The sequence below is a fragment of the Oncorhynchus mykiss genome, chromosome 7, assembly GCF_013265735.2.
Source record: "Oncorhynchus mykiss isolate Arlee chromosome 7, USDA_OmykA_1.1, whole genome shotgun sequence".
In the NCBI taxonomy this organism is placed as follows: domain Eukaryota; kingdom Metazoa; phylum Chordata; class Actinopteri; order Salmoniformes; family Salmonidae; genus Oncorhynchus; species Oncorhynchus mykiss.
This window is the reverse complement of record NC_048571.1, coordinates 738,633-752,500: the sequence shown is the minus strand read 5'-3', so window position 1 is coordinate 752,500 and position 13,868 is coordinate 738,633. Positions and strand designations below refer to the sequence as shown.

Sequence of the window (13,868 nt, the reverse complement as noted above, 5' to 3'; positions counted from 1 at the left end):
GGGAAGAGAGGGGGAAGGGAGAGACAGAAGAGAGGGAAGAGAGAGAGAGAGAAGAGAAAGGGGGAAGAGAGAGAGAGAGAGAAGAAGAGAGAGAGAAGAGAGAGGGGGAAGAGAGAGAGAAGAAGAAGAACAGAGAGGGAGAAGAGAGACAGAAGAGACAGGGAAGAGAGAGAGAGAAGAAGAAGAAGAGAGAGAGAAGAAGAGAGAGAGAAGAGAGAGGGGGGAGAGAGAGAAGAAGAAGAAGAGAGAGGGAAGAGAGAGGGAGAAGAAAGAGAGAAGAAGAGAGAGAGAAGAGAGAGGGGGGAGAGAGAGAGAAGAGAGAGAGAGAAGAGAGAGGGAGAAGAGAGAGAGAGAAGGAGAGAGAAGAGAGAGGGGGAGAGAGAGAGAAGAAGAAGAAGAACAGAGAAGGGGAAGAGAGAGGGAGAAGAGACAGGGAAGAGAGAGAGAGAAGAGAGAGAGAGAAGAAGAAGAGAGAGAAGAGAGAGGGGGGAGAGAGAGAAGAAGAAGAAGAGAGAGGGAAGAGAGAGGGAGAAGAGAGAGAGAAGAAGAGAGAGAGAAGAGAGAGGGGGGAGAGAGAGAGAAGAGAGAGAGAGAAGAGAGAGGGAAGAGAGAGGGAGAAGAGAGAGAGAAGAGAGAGAAGGAGAGAGAAGAGAGAGGGGGGAGAGAGAGAGAAGAGAGAGAGAGAAGAAGAGAGAGGCAAGAGAGAGGGGGGAGAGAGAGAGAGAAGAGAGAGTGGGGAGAGAGAGAGAGAAGAGAGAGAGAGAAGAGAGTACAGTCACTACATTACATACTAGGACATTTAAATGAAACACACTTCACAGTTTTTTGTTTGGCAGGATGACAGAGAAGCGCGTTGCCAGATATGTAATTAAACCAATCAGATTTAACCAGTAAGAGACGTGTCATAAAGACAGTGATGATTATATGAAACAGGATGCATTAGTTGAATAAGACAAGAGGTCCATAATGGTGGAACTGAACTAGTGGGACATTAGTTTAATAAGACAAGAGGTCCATAATGGTGGAACTGAACTAGTGGGACATTAGTCTAATAAGACAAGAGGTCCATAATGGTGGAACTGAACTAGTGGGACATTAGTCTAATAAGACAAGAGGTCCATAATGGTGGAACTGAACTAGTGGGACATTAGTCTAATAAGACAAGAGGTCCATAATGGTGGAACTGAACTAGTGGGACATTCGTTTAATAAGACAAGAGGTCCATAATGGTGGAACTGAACTAGTGGGACATTAGTTTAATAAGACAATAGGTCCATAATGGTGGAACTGAACTAGTGGGACATTAGTTTAATAAGACAAGAGGTCCATAATGGTGGAACTGAACTAGTGGGACATTAGTCTAATAAGACAAGAGGTCCATAATGGTGGAACTGAACTAGTGGGACATTAGTCTAATAAGACAAGATGTCCATAATGGTGGAACTGAACTAGTGGGACATTAGTCTAATAAGACAAGAGGTCCATAATGGTGGAACTGAACTAGTGGGACATTAGTCTAATAAGACAAGAGGTCCATAATGGTGGAACTGAACTAGTGGGACATTAGTCTAATAAGACAAGATGTCCATAATGGTGGAACTGAACTAGTGGGACATTAGTCTAATAAGACAAGAGGTCCATAATGGTGGAACTGAACTAGTGGGACATTAGTCTAATAAGACAAGAGGTCCATAATGGTGGAACTGAACTAGTGGGACATTAGTTTATAAGACAAGAGGTCCATAATGGTTGAACTGAACTAGTGGGACATTAGTTTAATAAGACAAGAGGTCCATAATGGTGGAACTGAACTAGTGGGACATTAGTCTAATAAGACAAGAGGTCCATAATGGTGGAACTGAACTAGTGGGACATTAGTTTAATAAGACAAGAGGTCCATAATGGTGGAACTGAACTAGTGGGACATTAGTATAATAAGACAAGAGGTCCATAATGGTGGAACTGAACTAGTGAGACATTAGTCTAATAAGACAAGAGGTCCATAATGGTGGAACTGAACTAGTGGGACATTAGTCTAATAAGACAAGAGGTCCATAATGGTGGAACTGAACTAGTGGGACATTAGTCTAATAAGACAAGAGGTCCATAATGGTGGAACTGAACTAGTGGGACATTAGTTTAATAGGACAAGAGGTCCATAATGGTGGAACCTGAACTAGTGGGACATTAGTCTAATAAGACAAGAGGTCCATAATGGTGGAACTGAACTAGTGGGACATTAGTTTAATAGGACAATAGGTCCATAATGGTGGAACTGAACTAGTGGGACATTAGTCTAATAAGACAAGAGGTCCATAATGGTGGAACTGAACTAGTGGGACATTAGTCTAATAAGACAAGAGGTCCATAATGGTGGAACTGAACTAGTGGGACATTAGTTTAATAGGACAAGAGGTCCATAATGGTGGAACCTGAACTAGTGGGACATTAGTCTAATAAGACAAGAGGTCCATAATGGTGGAACTGAACTAGTGGGGCATTAGTTTAATAGGACAATAGGCCCATAATGGTGGAACTGAACTAGTGGGACATTAGTCTAATAAGACAAGAGGTCCATAATGGTGGAACTGAACTAGTGGGACATTAGTCTAATAAGACAATAGGTCCATAACGGTGGAACTGAACTAGTGGGACATTAGTCTAATAAGACAAGAGGTCCATAACGGTGGAACTGAACTAGTGGGACATTAGTCTAATAAGACAATAGGTCCATAATGGTGGAACCTGAACTAGTGGGACATTAGTTTAATAAGACAAGAGGTCCATTACGGTGGAACTGAACTAGTGGGACATTAGTCTAATAAGACAATAGGTCCATAACGGTGGAACTGAACTAGTGGGACATTCGTTTAATAGGACAAGAGGTCCATAATGGTGGAACTGAACTAGTGGGACATTAGTCTAATAAGACAATAGGTCCATAACGGTGGAACTGAACTAGTGGGACATTAGTTTAATAAGACAAGAGGTCCATAATGGTGGAACCTGAACTAGTGGGACATTAGTCTAATAAGACAATAGGTCCATAATGGTGGAACTGAACAATTGGGACATTAGTTTAATAAGACAATAGGTCCATTACGGTGGAACTGAACTTGTGGGACATCAGTCTAATAAGACAATAGGTCCATCACGGTGGAACTGAACTAGTGGGACATTAGTCTAATAAGACAAGAGGTCCATAACGGTGGAACTGAACTAGTGGGACATTAGTTTAATAAGACAAGAGGTCCATAATGGTGGAACTGAACTAGTGGGACATTAGTCTAATAAGACAAGAGGTCCATAATGGTGGAACTGAACTAGTGGGACATTAGTTTAATAAGACAAGAGGTCCATAATGGTGGAACTGAACTAGTGGGACATTAGTTTAATAAGACAAGAGGTCCATAATGGTGGAACTGAATTAGTGGGACTTTAGTCTAATAAGACAAGAGGTCCATAATGGTGGGACTGAACTAGTGGGACATTAGTTTAATAGGACAAGAGGTCCATAGTGGTGGAACTGAACTAGTGGGACATTAGTCTAATAAGACAAGAGGTCCATAATGGTGGAACTGAACTAGTGGGACATTAGTCTAATAAGACAAGAGGTCCATAATGGTGGAACTGAACTAGTGGGACATTAGTCTAATAAGACAAGAGGTCCATAATGGTGGAACTGAACTAGTGGGACATTAGTTTAATAAGACAAGAGGTCCATAATGGTGGAACCTGAACTAGTGGGACATTAGTCTAATAAGACAAGAGGTCCATAATGGTGGAACTGAACTAGTGGGACATTAGTCTAATAAGACAATAGGTCCATAATGGTGGAACTGAACTAGTGGGACATTAGTTTAATAAGACAAGAGGTCCATAATGGTGGAACCTGAACTAGTGGGACATTAGTCTAATAAGACAAGAGGTCCATAATGGTGGAACTGAACTAGTGGGACATTAGTTTAATAAGACAAGAGGTCCATAATGGTGGAACTGAACTAGTGGGACATTAGTTTAATAAGACAAGAGGTCCATAATGGTGGAACTGAACTAGTGGGACATTAGTCTAATAAGACAAGAGGCCCATAATGGTGGAACTGAACTAGTGGGACGACTGAATAGATGAGAGGCTCACTGGAACTGTTTGGATTAGTGTTTCATTTAATCAATTGGTTTGTTTTATAGACTAATGAAAAACCAGGCCAGTTATTGGTCGGCGTGTTCAGTTGTAATTGTGGTGGTACATAATTTGATTGGTTTCTCTTAAGAGATTGAATGGGGTTGAATATCCAGTGTACACAGAGAAATAGGTTTAAAACATCTTGTTTGTTTTCTGACTTGTCTTTCTGTCACATATGAGTCATTAGAGAATGTCTGAGACTCTTCTAGCTATATTCTCTCTTTTCTGACTTGTCTTTCTGTCACATATGAGTCATTAGAGAATGTCTGAGACTCTTCTGTCTATATTCTCTCTTTTCTGAATGTCTGAGACTCTTCTAGCTATATTCTCTCTTTTCTGACTTGTCTTTCTGTCACATATGAGTCATTAGAGAATGTCTGAGACTCTTCTAGCTATATTCTCTCTTTTCTGACTTGTCTTTCTGTCACATATGAGTCATTAGAGAATGTCTGAGACTCTTCTAGCTATATTCTCTCTTTTCTGACTTGTCTTTCTGTCACATATGAGTCATTAGAGAATGTCTGAGACTCTTCTGTCTATATTCTCTCTTTTCTGAATGTCTGAGACTCTTCTAGCTATATTCTCTCTTTTCTGACTTGTCTTTCTGTCACATATGAGTCATTAGAGAATGTCTGAGACTCTTCTAGCTATATTCTCTCTTTTCTGACTTGTCTTTCTGTCACATATGAGTCATTAGAGAATGTCTGAGACTCTTCTAGCTATATTCTCTCTTTTCTGACTTGTCTTTCTGTCACATATGAGTCATTAGAGAATGTCTGAGACTCTTCTAGCTATATTCTCTCTTTTCTGACTTGTCTTTCTGTCACATATGAGTCATTAGAGAATGTCTGAGACTCTTCTAGCTATATTCTCTCTTTTCTGACTTGTCTTTCTGTCACATATGAGTCATTAGAGAATGTCTGATACTCTTCTAGCTATATTCTCTCTTTTCTGACTTGTCTTTCTGTCACATATGAGTCATTAGAGAATGTCTGAGACTCTTCTGTCTATATTCTCTCTTTTCTGACTTGTCTTTCTGTCACATATGAGTCATTAGAGAATGTCTGAGACTCTTCTGTCTATATTCTCTCTTTTCTGAATGTCTGAGACTCTTCTAGCTATATTCTCTATTTTCTGACTTGTCTTTCTGTCACATATGAGTCATTAGAGAATGTCTGAGACTCTTCTGTCTATATTCTCTCTTTTCTGACTTGTCTTTCTGTCACATATGAGTCATTAGAGAATGTCTGAGACTCTTCTGTCTATATTCTCTCTTTTCTGACTTGTCTTTCTGTCACATATGAGTCATTAGAGAATGTCTGAGACTCTTCTAGCTATATTCTCTCTTTTCTGACTTGTCTTTCTGTCACATATGAGTCATTAGAGAATGTCTGAGACTCTTCTGTCTATATTCTCTCTTTTCTGACTTGTCTTTCTGTCACATATGAGTCATTAGAGAATGTCTGAGACTCTTCTGTCTATATTCTCTCTTTTCTGACTTGTCTTTCTGTCACATATGAGTCATTAGAGAATGTCTGAGACTCTTCTAGCTATATTCTCTCTTTTCTGACTTGTCTTTCTGTCACATATGAGTCATTAGAGAATGTCTGAGGCTCTTCTGTCTATATTCTCTCTTTTCTGACTTGTCTTTCTGTCACATATGAGTCATTAGAGAATGTCTGAGACTCTTCTAGCTATATTCTCTCTTTTCTGACTTGTCTTTCTGTCACATATGAGTCATTAGAGAATGTCTGAGACTCTTCTGTCTATATTCTCTCTTTTCTGACTTGTCTTTCTGTCACATATGAGTCATTAGAGAATGTCTGAGACTCTTCTAGCTATATTCTCTCTTTTCTGACTTGTCTTTCTGTCACATATGAGTCATTAGAGAATGTCTGAGACTCTTCTAGCTATATTCTCTCTTTTCTGACTTGTCTTTCTGTCACATATGAGTCATTAGAGAATGTCTGAGACTCTTCTAGCTATATTCTCTCTTTTCTGACTTGTCTTTCTGTCACATATGAGTCATTAGAGAATGTCTGAGACTCTTCTAGCTATATTCTCTCTTTTCTGACTTGTCTTCCTGTCACATATGAGTCATTAGAGAATGTCTGAGACTCTTCTGTCTATATTCTCTCTTTTCTGACTTGTCTTTCTGTCACATATGAGTCATTAGAGAATGTCTGAGACTCTTCTAGCTATATTCTCTCTTTTCTGACTTGTCTTTCTGTCACATATGAGTCATTAGAGAATGTCTGAGACTCTTCTAGCTATATTCTCTCTTTTCTGACTTGTCTTTCTGTCACATATGAGTCATTAGAGAATGTCTGAGACTCTTCTGTCTATATTCTCTCTTTGAACACTTTACCGTTAAGATCAAACATCAGAAGACGTCTGACAGTTCATCCACTTCATCCATCATACAGCATTTTCCTTTAAACTTCATTCAGACCTCACCTCTCTCTACTTCCACTGACAGTCAGGACGCTTCACTTGGTGGAGTTCATCAGCCTGAGGGAAGGAGGGAAGGAAGAGGAGGAGAGGAGAGAGGGAAGGAGGGATGGAAGAGGAGGAGAGGAGAGAGGGATGGGAGAGGAGAGAGGGAAGGAGGGATGGAAGAGGAGGAGAGGGGAGAGGGATGGAAGAGGAGGAGAGGAGAGAGGGATGGAAGAGGAGGAGAGGGGAGAGGGATGGAAGAGGAGGAGAGGGAAGGAGGGATGGAAGAGGAGGAGAGAGGAGAGGGAAGGAGGGATGGAAGAGGAGGAGAGGGGAGAGAGAAGGAGGGATGGAAGAGGAGGAGAGGAGAGAGGGATGGGAGAGGAGGAGAGAAGAGAGGGATGGGAGAGGAGAGAGGGAAGGAGGGATGGAAGAGGAGGAGAGGGGAGAGGAGAGAGGGATGGAAGAAGAGGAGAGGAGAGAGGAAAGGAGGGATGGAAGAGGAGGAGAGGAGAGAGGGAAGGAGGGATGGAAGAGGAGGAGAGGGGAGAGGACAGAGGGATGGAAGGAGGGAGGGATGGAAGAGGAGGAGAGGAGAGAGGGAGAGGAGAGAGGGAAGGAGGGATGGAAGAGGAGGAGAGGAGAGAGGGAAGGAGGGATGGAAGAGGAGAGAATAAGAAAGAGGATGATGGAAAGAAAAAATAGAAAAATGGAAAACAATGACCTTGGTTGGGGAGATCTGCAAATGAGAGGATGGGGGGAGAGGAGAGGAGAGAGGGAGATGAGAAAGGGAGAGGAGAGTGGAAGAGGAGAAGAAGAGAGAGAGGAGGGGGACAGGAGGGGGGTCGAGGGGTTGGGAGAAGAGGGTGGAGGGAAGGATGGAGAGGAGAGGAGAGGAGGGAGAGGAGGTAGGGATGGATAAAACAGTAACTCAAAGAGGATCAGTCACATCAAAGGAGGGGAGGAGAGGGAGGGTGGAGAGAGGAGGGGGATCCATACTGCATCCCGATGACGCTGCAGTACAGAGCAGGGGGGGGGGGGGGGGCTAAGGGGCCACAGGAGGAGAAGTAGAGTTGGACGCCCTGCGTTTGACGAGCGCTGAGCAACACCTGACACTGACAGACTGCTAATTACATCTAGTACTGATATAGAGGGAGGCTTTTAGGAACGGGAGAGGAAATGAAAAGAGAGAGGGAGGAGGGAGGGAGGGAGAGAAGGAGAGAGAGGGAGGGAGAGAGGGAGAGAAGGAGAGAGAGGGAGGGAGAGAGAAAGAGAGAAGGAGAGAGAGAGAGAGGGAGGGAGAGAGAGAGAGGGAGGGAGAGAGAGAGGGAGAGAAGGAGAGAGAGAGGGAGGGAGAGAGAGAGAGGGAGGGAGAGAGAGAGGGAGGGAGAGAGAGAGAAGGAGAGAGAGAGAGAGAAAGGGAAAGACAGAGAGAGAATGGGGACATGCTTTTTACCCTTCAATGTGGCACTAGCCTGTTTGCCAAGATTGGAGGCTGGGGGGGGGGGGGGGGGGGGGGCTGAAGATGCTTTGGTCAGCTAAGTGGAGTAAAATGTGATGGTGGTGTGTGTGTGTGTGTGTGTGTGTGTGTGTGTGTGTGTGTGTGTGTGTGTGTGTGTATCCGTGCCCGTGCCGGTAAATCTAATTCAACCCCATCAGACTCAGGTGAAGCTGAGACAGTCTGTAGATAGAGCACAGTGAACTCCACTGCTCATGAGCCTATCGTTTTTCTTAAAAAAAATAGTTTTTAGGATTATAATGTAATGTAAATGTGATTCAGAGTATTGTAGGACAGAGTACCCACCACAGCCTGGCTTGTAAACTAGTCTTCAAGCTCCATCACCACCATTAACACGTCTACTTGTGTAGTTTCCAGAACCAGGTTGTCCAGGTTGGGATCAGCTGTTAGTGTTTTATTGGTCTCATTAACATTCTACTACAGAACCGTGTCTCTCCTCTCCACACAAAATTACTTTTTTTTTTTTCCCCTCCCAAACTTCTAAAGTTTAAACATTAGCAATTAGCTGCTTTGGAATGAAGTGGAACGCACCTTCGTCTAAAAAGCCATATTAATTTGTTCTTCATGAGTCGTAGAAAAAGTCATCATAGCAACAAAAGAAAAAGGCCACCCTCTCTCAAACAGTGAGTTACCATGGAGATGAAATAAGACATGAAATAAGACTCACAGAGCTGTTACTGTTCTGCCTGGGTCTCACTGGTTAACATGAAATAAGACATGAAATAAGACTCACAGAGCTGTTACTGTTCTGCCTGGGACTCACTGGTTAACATGAAATAAGACATGAAATAAGACTCACAGAGCTGTTACTGTGCTGCCTGGGTCTCACTGCTTAACATGAAATAAGACATGAAATAAGACTCACAGAGCTGTTACTGTTCTGCCTGGGTCTCACTGCTTAACATGAAATAAGACATGAAATAAGACTCACAGAGCTGTTACTGTTCTGCCTGGGTCTCACTGGTTAACATGAAATAAGACATGAAATAAGACTCACAGAGCTGTTACTGTTCTGCCTGGGTCTCACTGGTTAACATGAAATAAGACTCACAGAGCTGTTACTGTTCTGCCTGGGTCTCACTGGTTAACATGAAATAAGACTCACAGAGCTGTTACTGTTCTGCCTGGGTCTCACTGCTTAACATGAAATAAGACATGAAATAAGACTCACAGAGCTGTTACTGTTCTGCCTGGGTCTCACTGGTTAACATGAAATAAGACTCACAGAGCTGTTACTGTTCTGCCTGGGTCTCACTGCTTAACATGAAATAAGACATGAAATAAGACTTACAGAGCTGTTACTGTTCTGCCTGGGTCTCACTGCTTAACATGAAATAAGACATGAAATAAGACTCACAGAGCTGTTACTGTTCTGCCTGGGTCTCACTGGTTAACATGAAATAAGACTCACAGAGCTGTTACTGTTCTGCCTGGGTCTCACTGCTTAACATGAAATAAGACATGAAATAAGACTCACAGAGCTGTTACTGTTCTGCCTGGGTCTCACTGGTTAACATGAAATAAGACTCACAGAGCTGTTACTGTTCTGCCTGGGTCTCACTGCTTAACATGAAATAAGACATGAAATAAGACTCACAGAGCTGTTACTGTTCTGCCTGGGTCTCACTGTTTAACATGAAATAAGACTCACAGAGTTGTTGTTGTTCTGCCTGGGTCTCACTGCTTAACATGAAATAAGACATGAAATAAGACTCACAGAGCTGTTACTGTTCTGCCTGGGTCTCACTGCTTAACATGAAATAAGACATGAAATAAGACTCACAGAGCTGTTACTGTTCTGCCTGGGTCTCACTGCTTAACATGAAATAAGACATGAAATAAGACTCACAGAGTTGTTATTGTTCTGCCTGGGTCTCACTGCTTAACATGTGATGTATTTACTCAATCTGATCTGTAGAGGAGGTGAAACAACACAACTCAATCTGATCTGTAGAGGTAAAACAACACAACTCAATCTGATCTGTAGAGGTTAAACAACACAACTCAATCTGATCTGTAGAGGTTAAACAACACAACTCAATCTGATCTGTAGAGGAGGTTAAACAACACAACTCAATCTGATCTGTAGAGGAGGTGAAACAACACAACTTTATCTGATCTGTAGAGGTTAAACAACACAACTCAATCTGATCTGTAGAGGAGGTTAAACAACACAACTCAATCTGATCTGTAGAGGAGGTGAAACAACACAACTCAATCTGATCTGTAGAGGAGGTTAAACAACACAACTCAATCTGATCTGTAGAGGAGGTAAAACAACACAACTCAATCTGATCTGTAGAGGTTAAACAACACAACTCAATCTGATCTGTAGAGGTTAAACAACACAACTCAATCTGATCTGTAGAGGAGGTTAAACAACACAACTCAATCTGATCTGTAGAGGAGGTGAAACAACACAACTCAATCTGATCTGTAGAGGAGGTTAAACAACACAACTCAATCTGATCTGTAGAGGTTAAACAACACAACTCAATCTGATCTGTAGAGGTAAAACAACACAACTCAATCTGATCTGTAGAGGTGAAACAACACAACTCAATCTGATCTGTAGAGGAGGTAAAACAACACAACTCAATCTGATCTGTAGAGGAGGTTAAACAACACAACTCAATCTGATCTGTTGAGGTAAAACAACACAACTCAATCTGATCTGTAGAGGAGGTAAAACAACACAACTCAATCTGATCTGTAGAGGTAAAACAACACAACTCAATCTGATCTGTAGAGGTGAAACAACACAACTCAATCTGATCTGTAGAGGTTAAACAACACAACTCAATCTGATCTGTAGAGGAGGTGAAACAACACAACTCAATCTGATCTGTAGAGGTAAAACAACACAACTCAATCTGATCTGTAGAGGTAAAACAACACAACTCAATCTGATCTGTAGAGGTAAAACAACACAACTCAATCTGATCTGTAGAGGAGGTAAAACAACACAACTCAATCTGATCTGTAGAGGTAAAACAACACAACTCAATCTGATCTGTAGAGGAGGTGAAACAACACAACTCGATCTGATCTGTAGAGGAGGTGAAACAACACAACTCAATCTGATCTGTAGAGGTAAAACAACACAACTCAATCTGATCTGTAGAGGAGGTAAAACAACACAACTCAATCTGATCTGTAGAGGAGGTGAAACAACACAACTCAATCTGATCTGTAGAGGAGGTTAAACAACACAACTCAATCTGATCTGTAGAGGAGGTAAAACAACACAACTCAATCTGATCTGTAGAGGAGGTAAAACAACACAACTCAATCTGATCTGTAGAGGAGGTAAAACAACACAACTCAATCTGATCTGTAGAGGAGGTGAAACAACACAACTCAATCTGATCTGTAGAGGAGGTTAAACAACACAACTCAATCTGATCTGTAGAGGAGGTAAAACAACACAACTCAATCTGATCTGTAGAGGAGGTAAAGCAACACAACTCAATCTGATCTGTAGAGGTAAAACAACACAACTCAATCTGATCTGTAGAGGAGGTAAAACAACACAACTCAATCTGATCTGTAGAGGAGGTGAAACAACACAACTCAATCTGATCTGTAGAGGAGGTTAAACAACACAACTCAATCTGATCTGTAGAGGAGGTAAAACAACACAACTCAATCTGATCTGTAGAGGAGGTAAAGCAACACAACTCAATCTGATCTGTAGAGGTAAAACAACACAACTCAATCTGATCTGTAGAGGAGGTAAAACAACACAACTCAATCTGATCTGTAGAGGAGGTGAAACAACACAACTCAATCTGATCTGTAGAGGAGGTTAAACAACACAACTCAATCTGATCTGTAGAGGAGGTAAAACAACACAACTCAATCTGATCTGTAGAGGAGGTAAAACAACACAACTCAATCTGATCTGTAGAGGTAAAACAACACAACTCAATCTGATCTGTAGAGGTTAAACAACACAACTCAATCTGATCTGTAGAGGAGGTGAAACAACACAACTCAATCTGATCTGTAGAGGAGGTGAAACAACACAACTCAATCTGATCTGTAGAGGAGGTGAAACAACACAACTCAATCTGATCTGTAGAGGAGGTAAAACAACACAACTCAATCTGATCTGTAGAGGAGGTTAAACAACACAACTCAATCTGATCTGTAGAGGTAAAACAACACAACTCAATCTGATCTGTAGAGGTAAAACAACACAACTCAATTTGATCTGTAGAGGTAAAACAACAAACTCAATCTGATCTGTAGAGGTAAAACAACACAACTCAATCTGATCTGTAGAGGAGGTAAAACAACACAACTCAATCTGCCATAGAGACACTGAAACGAATTAAAGAAACCGAGCAGCTGTTGCCTTTATGCCACCTGGCAGAGATAGCAGGCGTCTGTCTGTGAGAGTGAGGAGCAAGACAAAGAGAGTGATTTAAACTTGGCCATGACATAGTTATCAATGTCAGTAGTGCAGGAGAACAGACATCTGCGAACCCAGTATTACAGTATACTCAGGGGACAGCGTGTGTTTCCATCTGTGTGTCTTCAGTGGTGCCACACTGAAAAGGTTGGGTGTTCAGAGGTGGGTGTGGTTTCTTGTGTTTGTCAGTTGTAGTTTAGTCGTGGACACAGCCAATCACAATCTTCCTCTACTTTGCATGTTCTGAATAATGAATATCACCATCACACTCTCTCTCTTTGTCTTTCCCCAGAAGAGCCCAACACAACGGTAAATGCATTCTGATGACTTCTCTGCTATCTTCTTTTGTCTGTCCGCAAGATGACTGTGGTTCCCTGAGCACCCAGACAGTCAGAGAACCAATCAGAGAGCCATTCAGAGAGCCAGTCAGAGAACCAATCGGAGACGGCTATGAGAGGCTGTCGTTCTCGGGGCAGAAGCTTCCTGCAGGGTTCCCCGGGCCCTTTATCTTCCCTGAGGGGCTGTCGTCAATAGAGACTCTGCTCACTAACATCCAGGTGGGGCTCTACTCTCTGTTCTCTACTGAATCGTCCCAGAAGGTGTAATGGTGACCATGTTTTCCTGAACCATGTTTTGATATTGGAGGCTGTATCTTCTTTCTCTACTCACAGTTTGTTATCACACATCTGGATGAGTAACTCTTCCCCTCATCTCATCTCTCTATCTGTGTCTCTGGGCTCCTCCTCATCTCATCTCTCTATCTGTGTCTCTGGGCTCCACCTCATCTCTCTATCTGTGTCTCTGGGCTCCACCTCATCTCATCTCTCTATCTGTGTCTCTGGGCTCCACTTCTTCTCATCTATGTCTCTGGGCTCCTCCTCATCTCTCTATCTGTATCTCTGGGCTCCACCTCATCTCATCTCTCTGTCTGTGTCTCTGGGCTCCACCTCATCTCATCTCTCTGTCTGTGTCTCTGGGCTCCTCCTCATCTCATCTCTCTATCTGTGTCTCTGGGCTCCACCTCATCTCATCTCTCTGTCTGTGTCTCTGGGCTCCACCTCATCTCATCTCTCTGTCTGTGTCTCTGGGCTCCACCTCATCTCTCTATCTGTGTCTCTGGGCTCCACCTCATCTCATCTCTCTATCTGTGTCTCTGGGCTCCGCCTCATCTCATCTCTCTATCTGTGTCTCTGGGCTCCGCCTCATGTCATCTCTCTATCTGTGTCTCTGGGCTCCACCTCATCTCATCTCTCTATCTATGTCTCTGGGCTCCACCTCATCTCTCTAACTGTGTCTCTGGGCTCCACCTCATC

The 13,868-nt window shown here is 42.5% G+C and overlaps 1 protein-coding gene across 2 annotated transcripts in view; it reads left to right on the top strand.

Moving 5' to 3' along the window:
- LOC118936671 (dachshund homolog 1-like) overlaps positions 1 to 13,868 on the top strand; it is a 93,201-nt gene that overhangs the window by 65,867 nt on the left and 13,466 nt on the right. For both annotated transcript variants that reach the window (XM_036981962.1, XM_036981963.1), the window contains exon 7: positions 12,916 to 13,112. In XM_036981962.1, the coding sequence (XP_036837857.1) occupies positions 12,916 to 13,112 (197 nt within the window). The remainder of the gene's footprint in view (positions 1 to 12,915; positions 13,113 to 13,868) is intronic.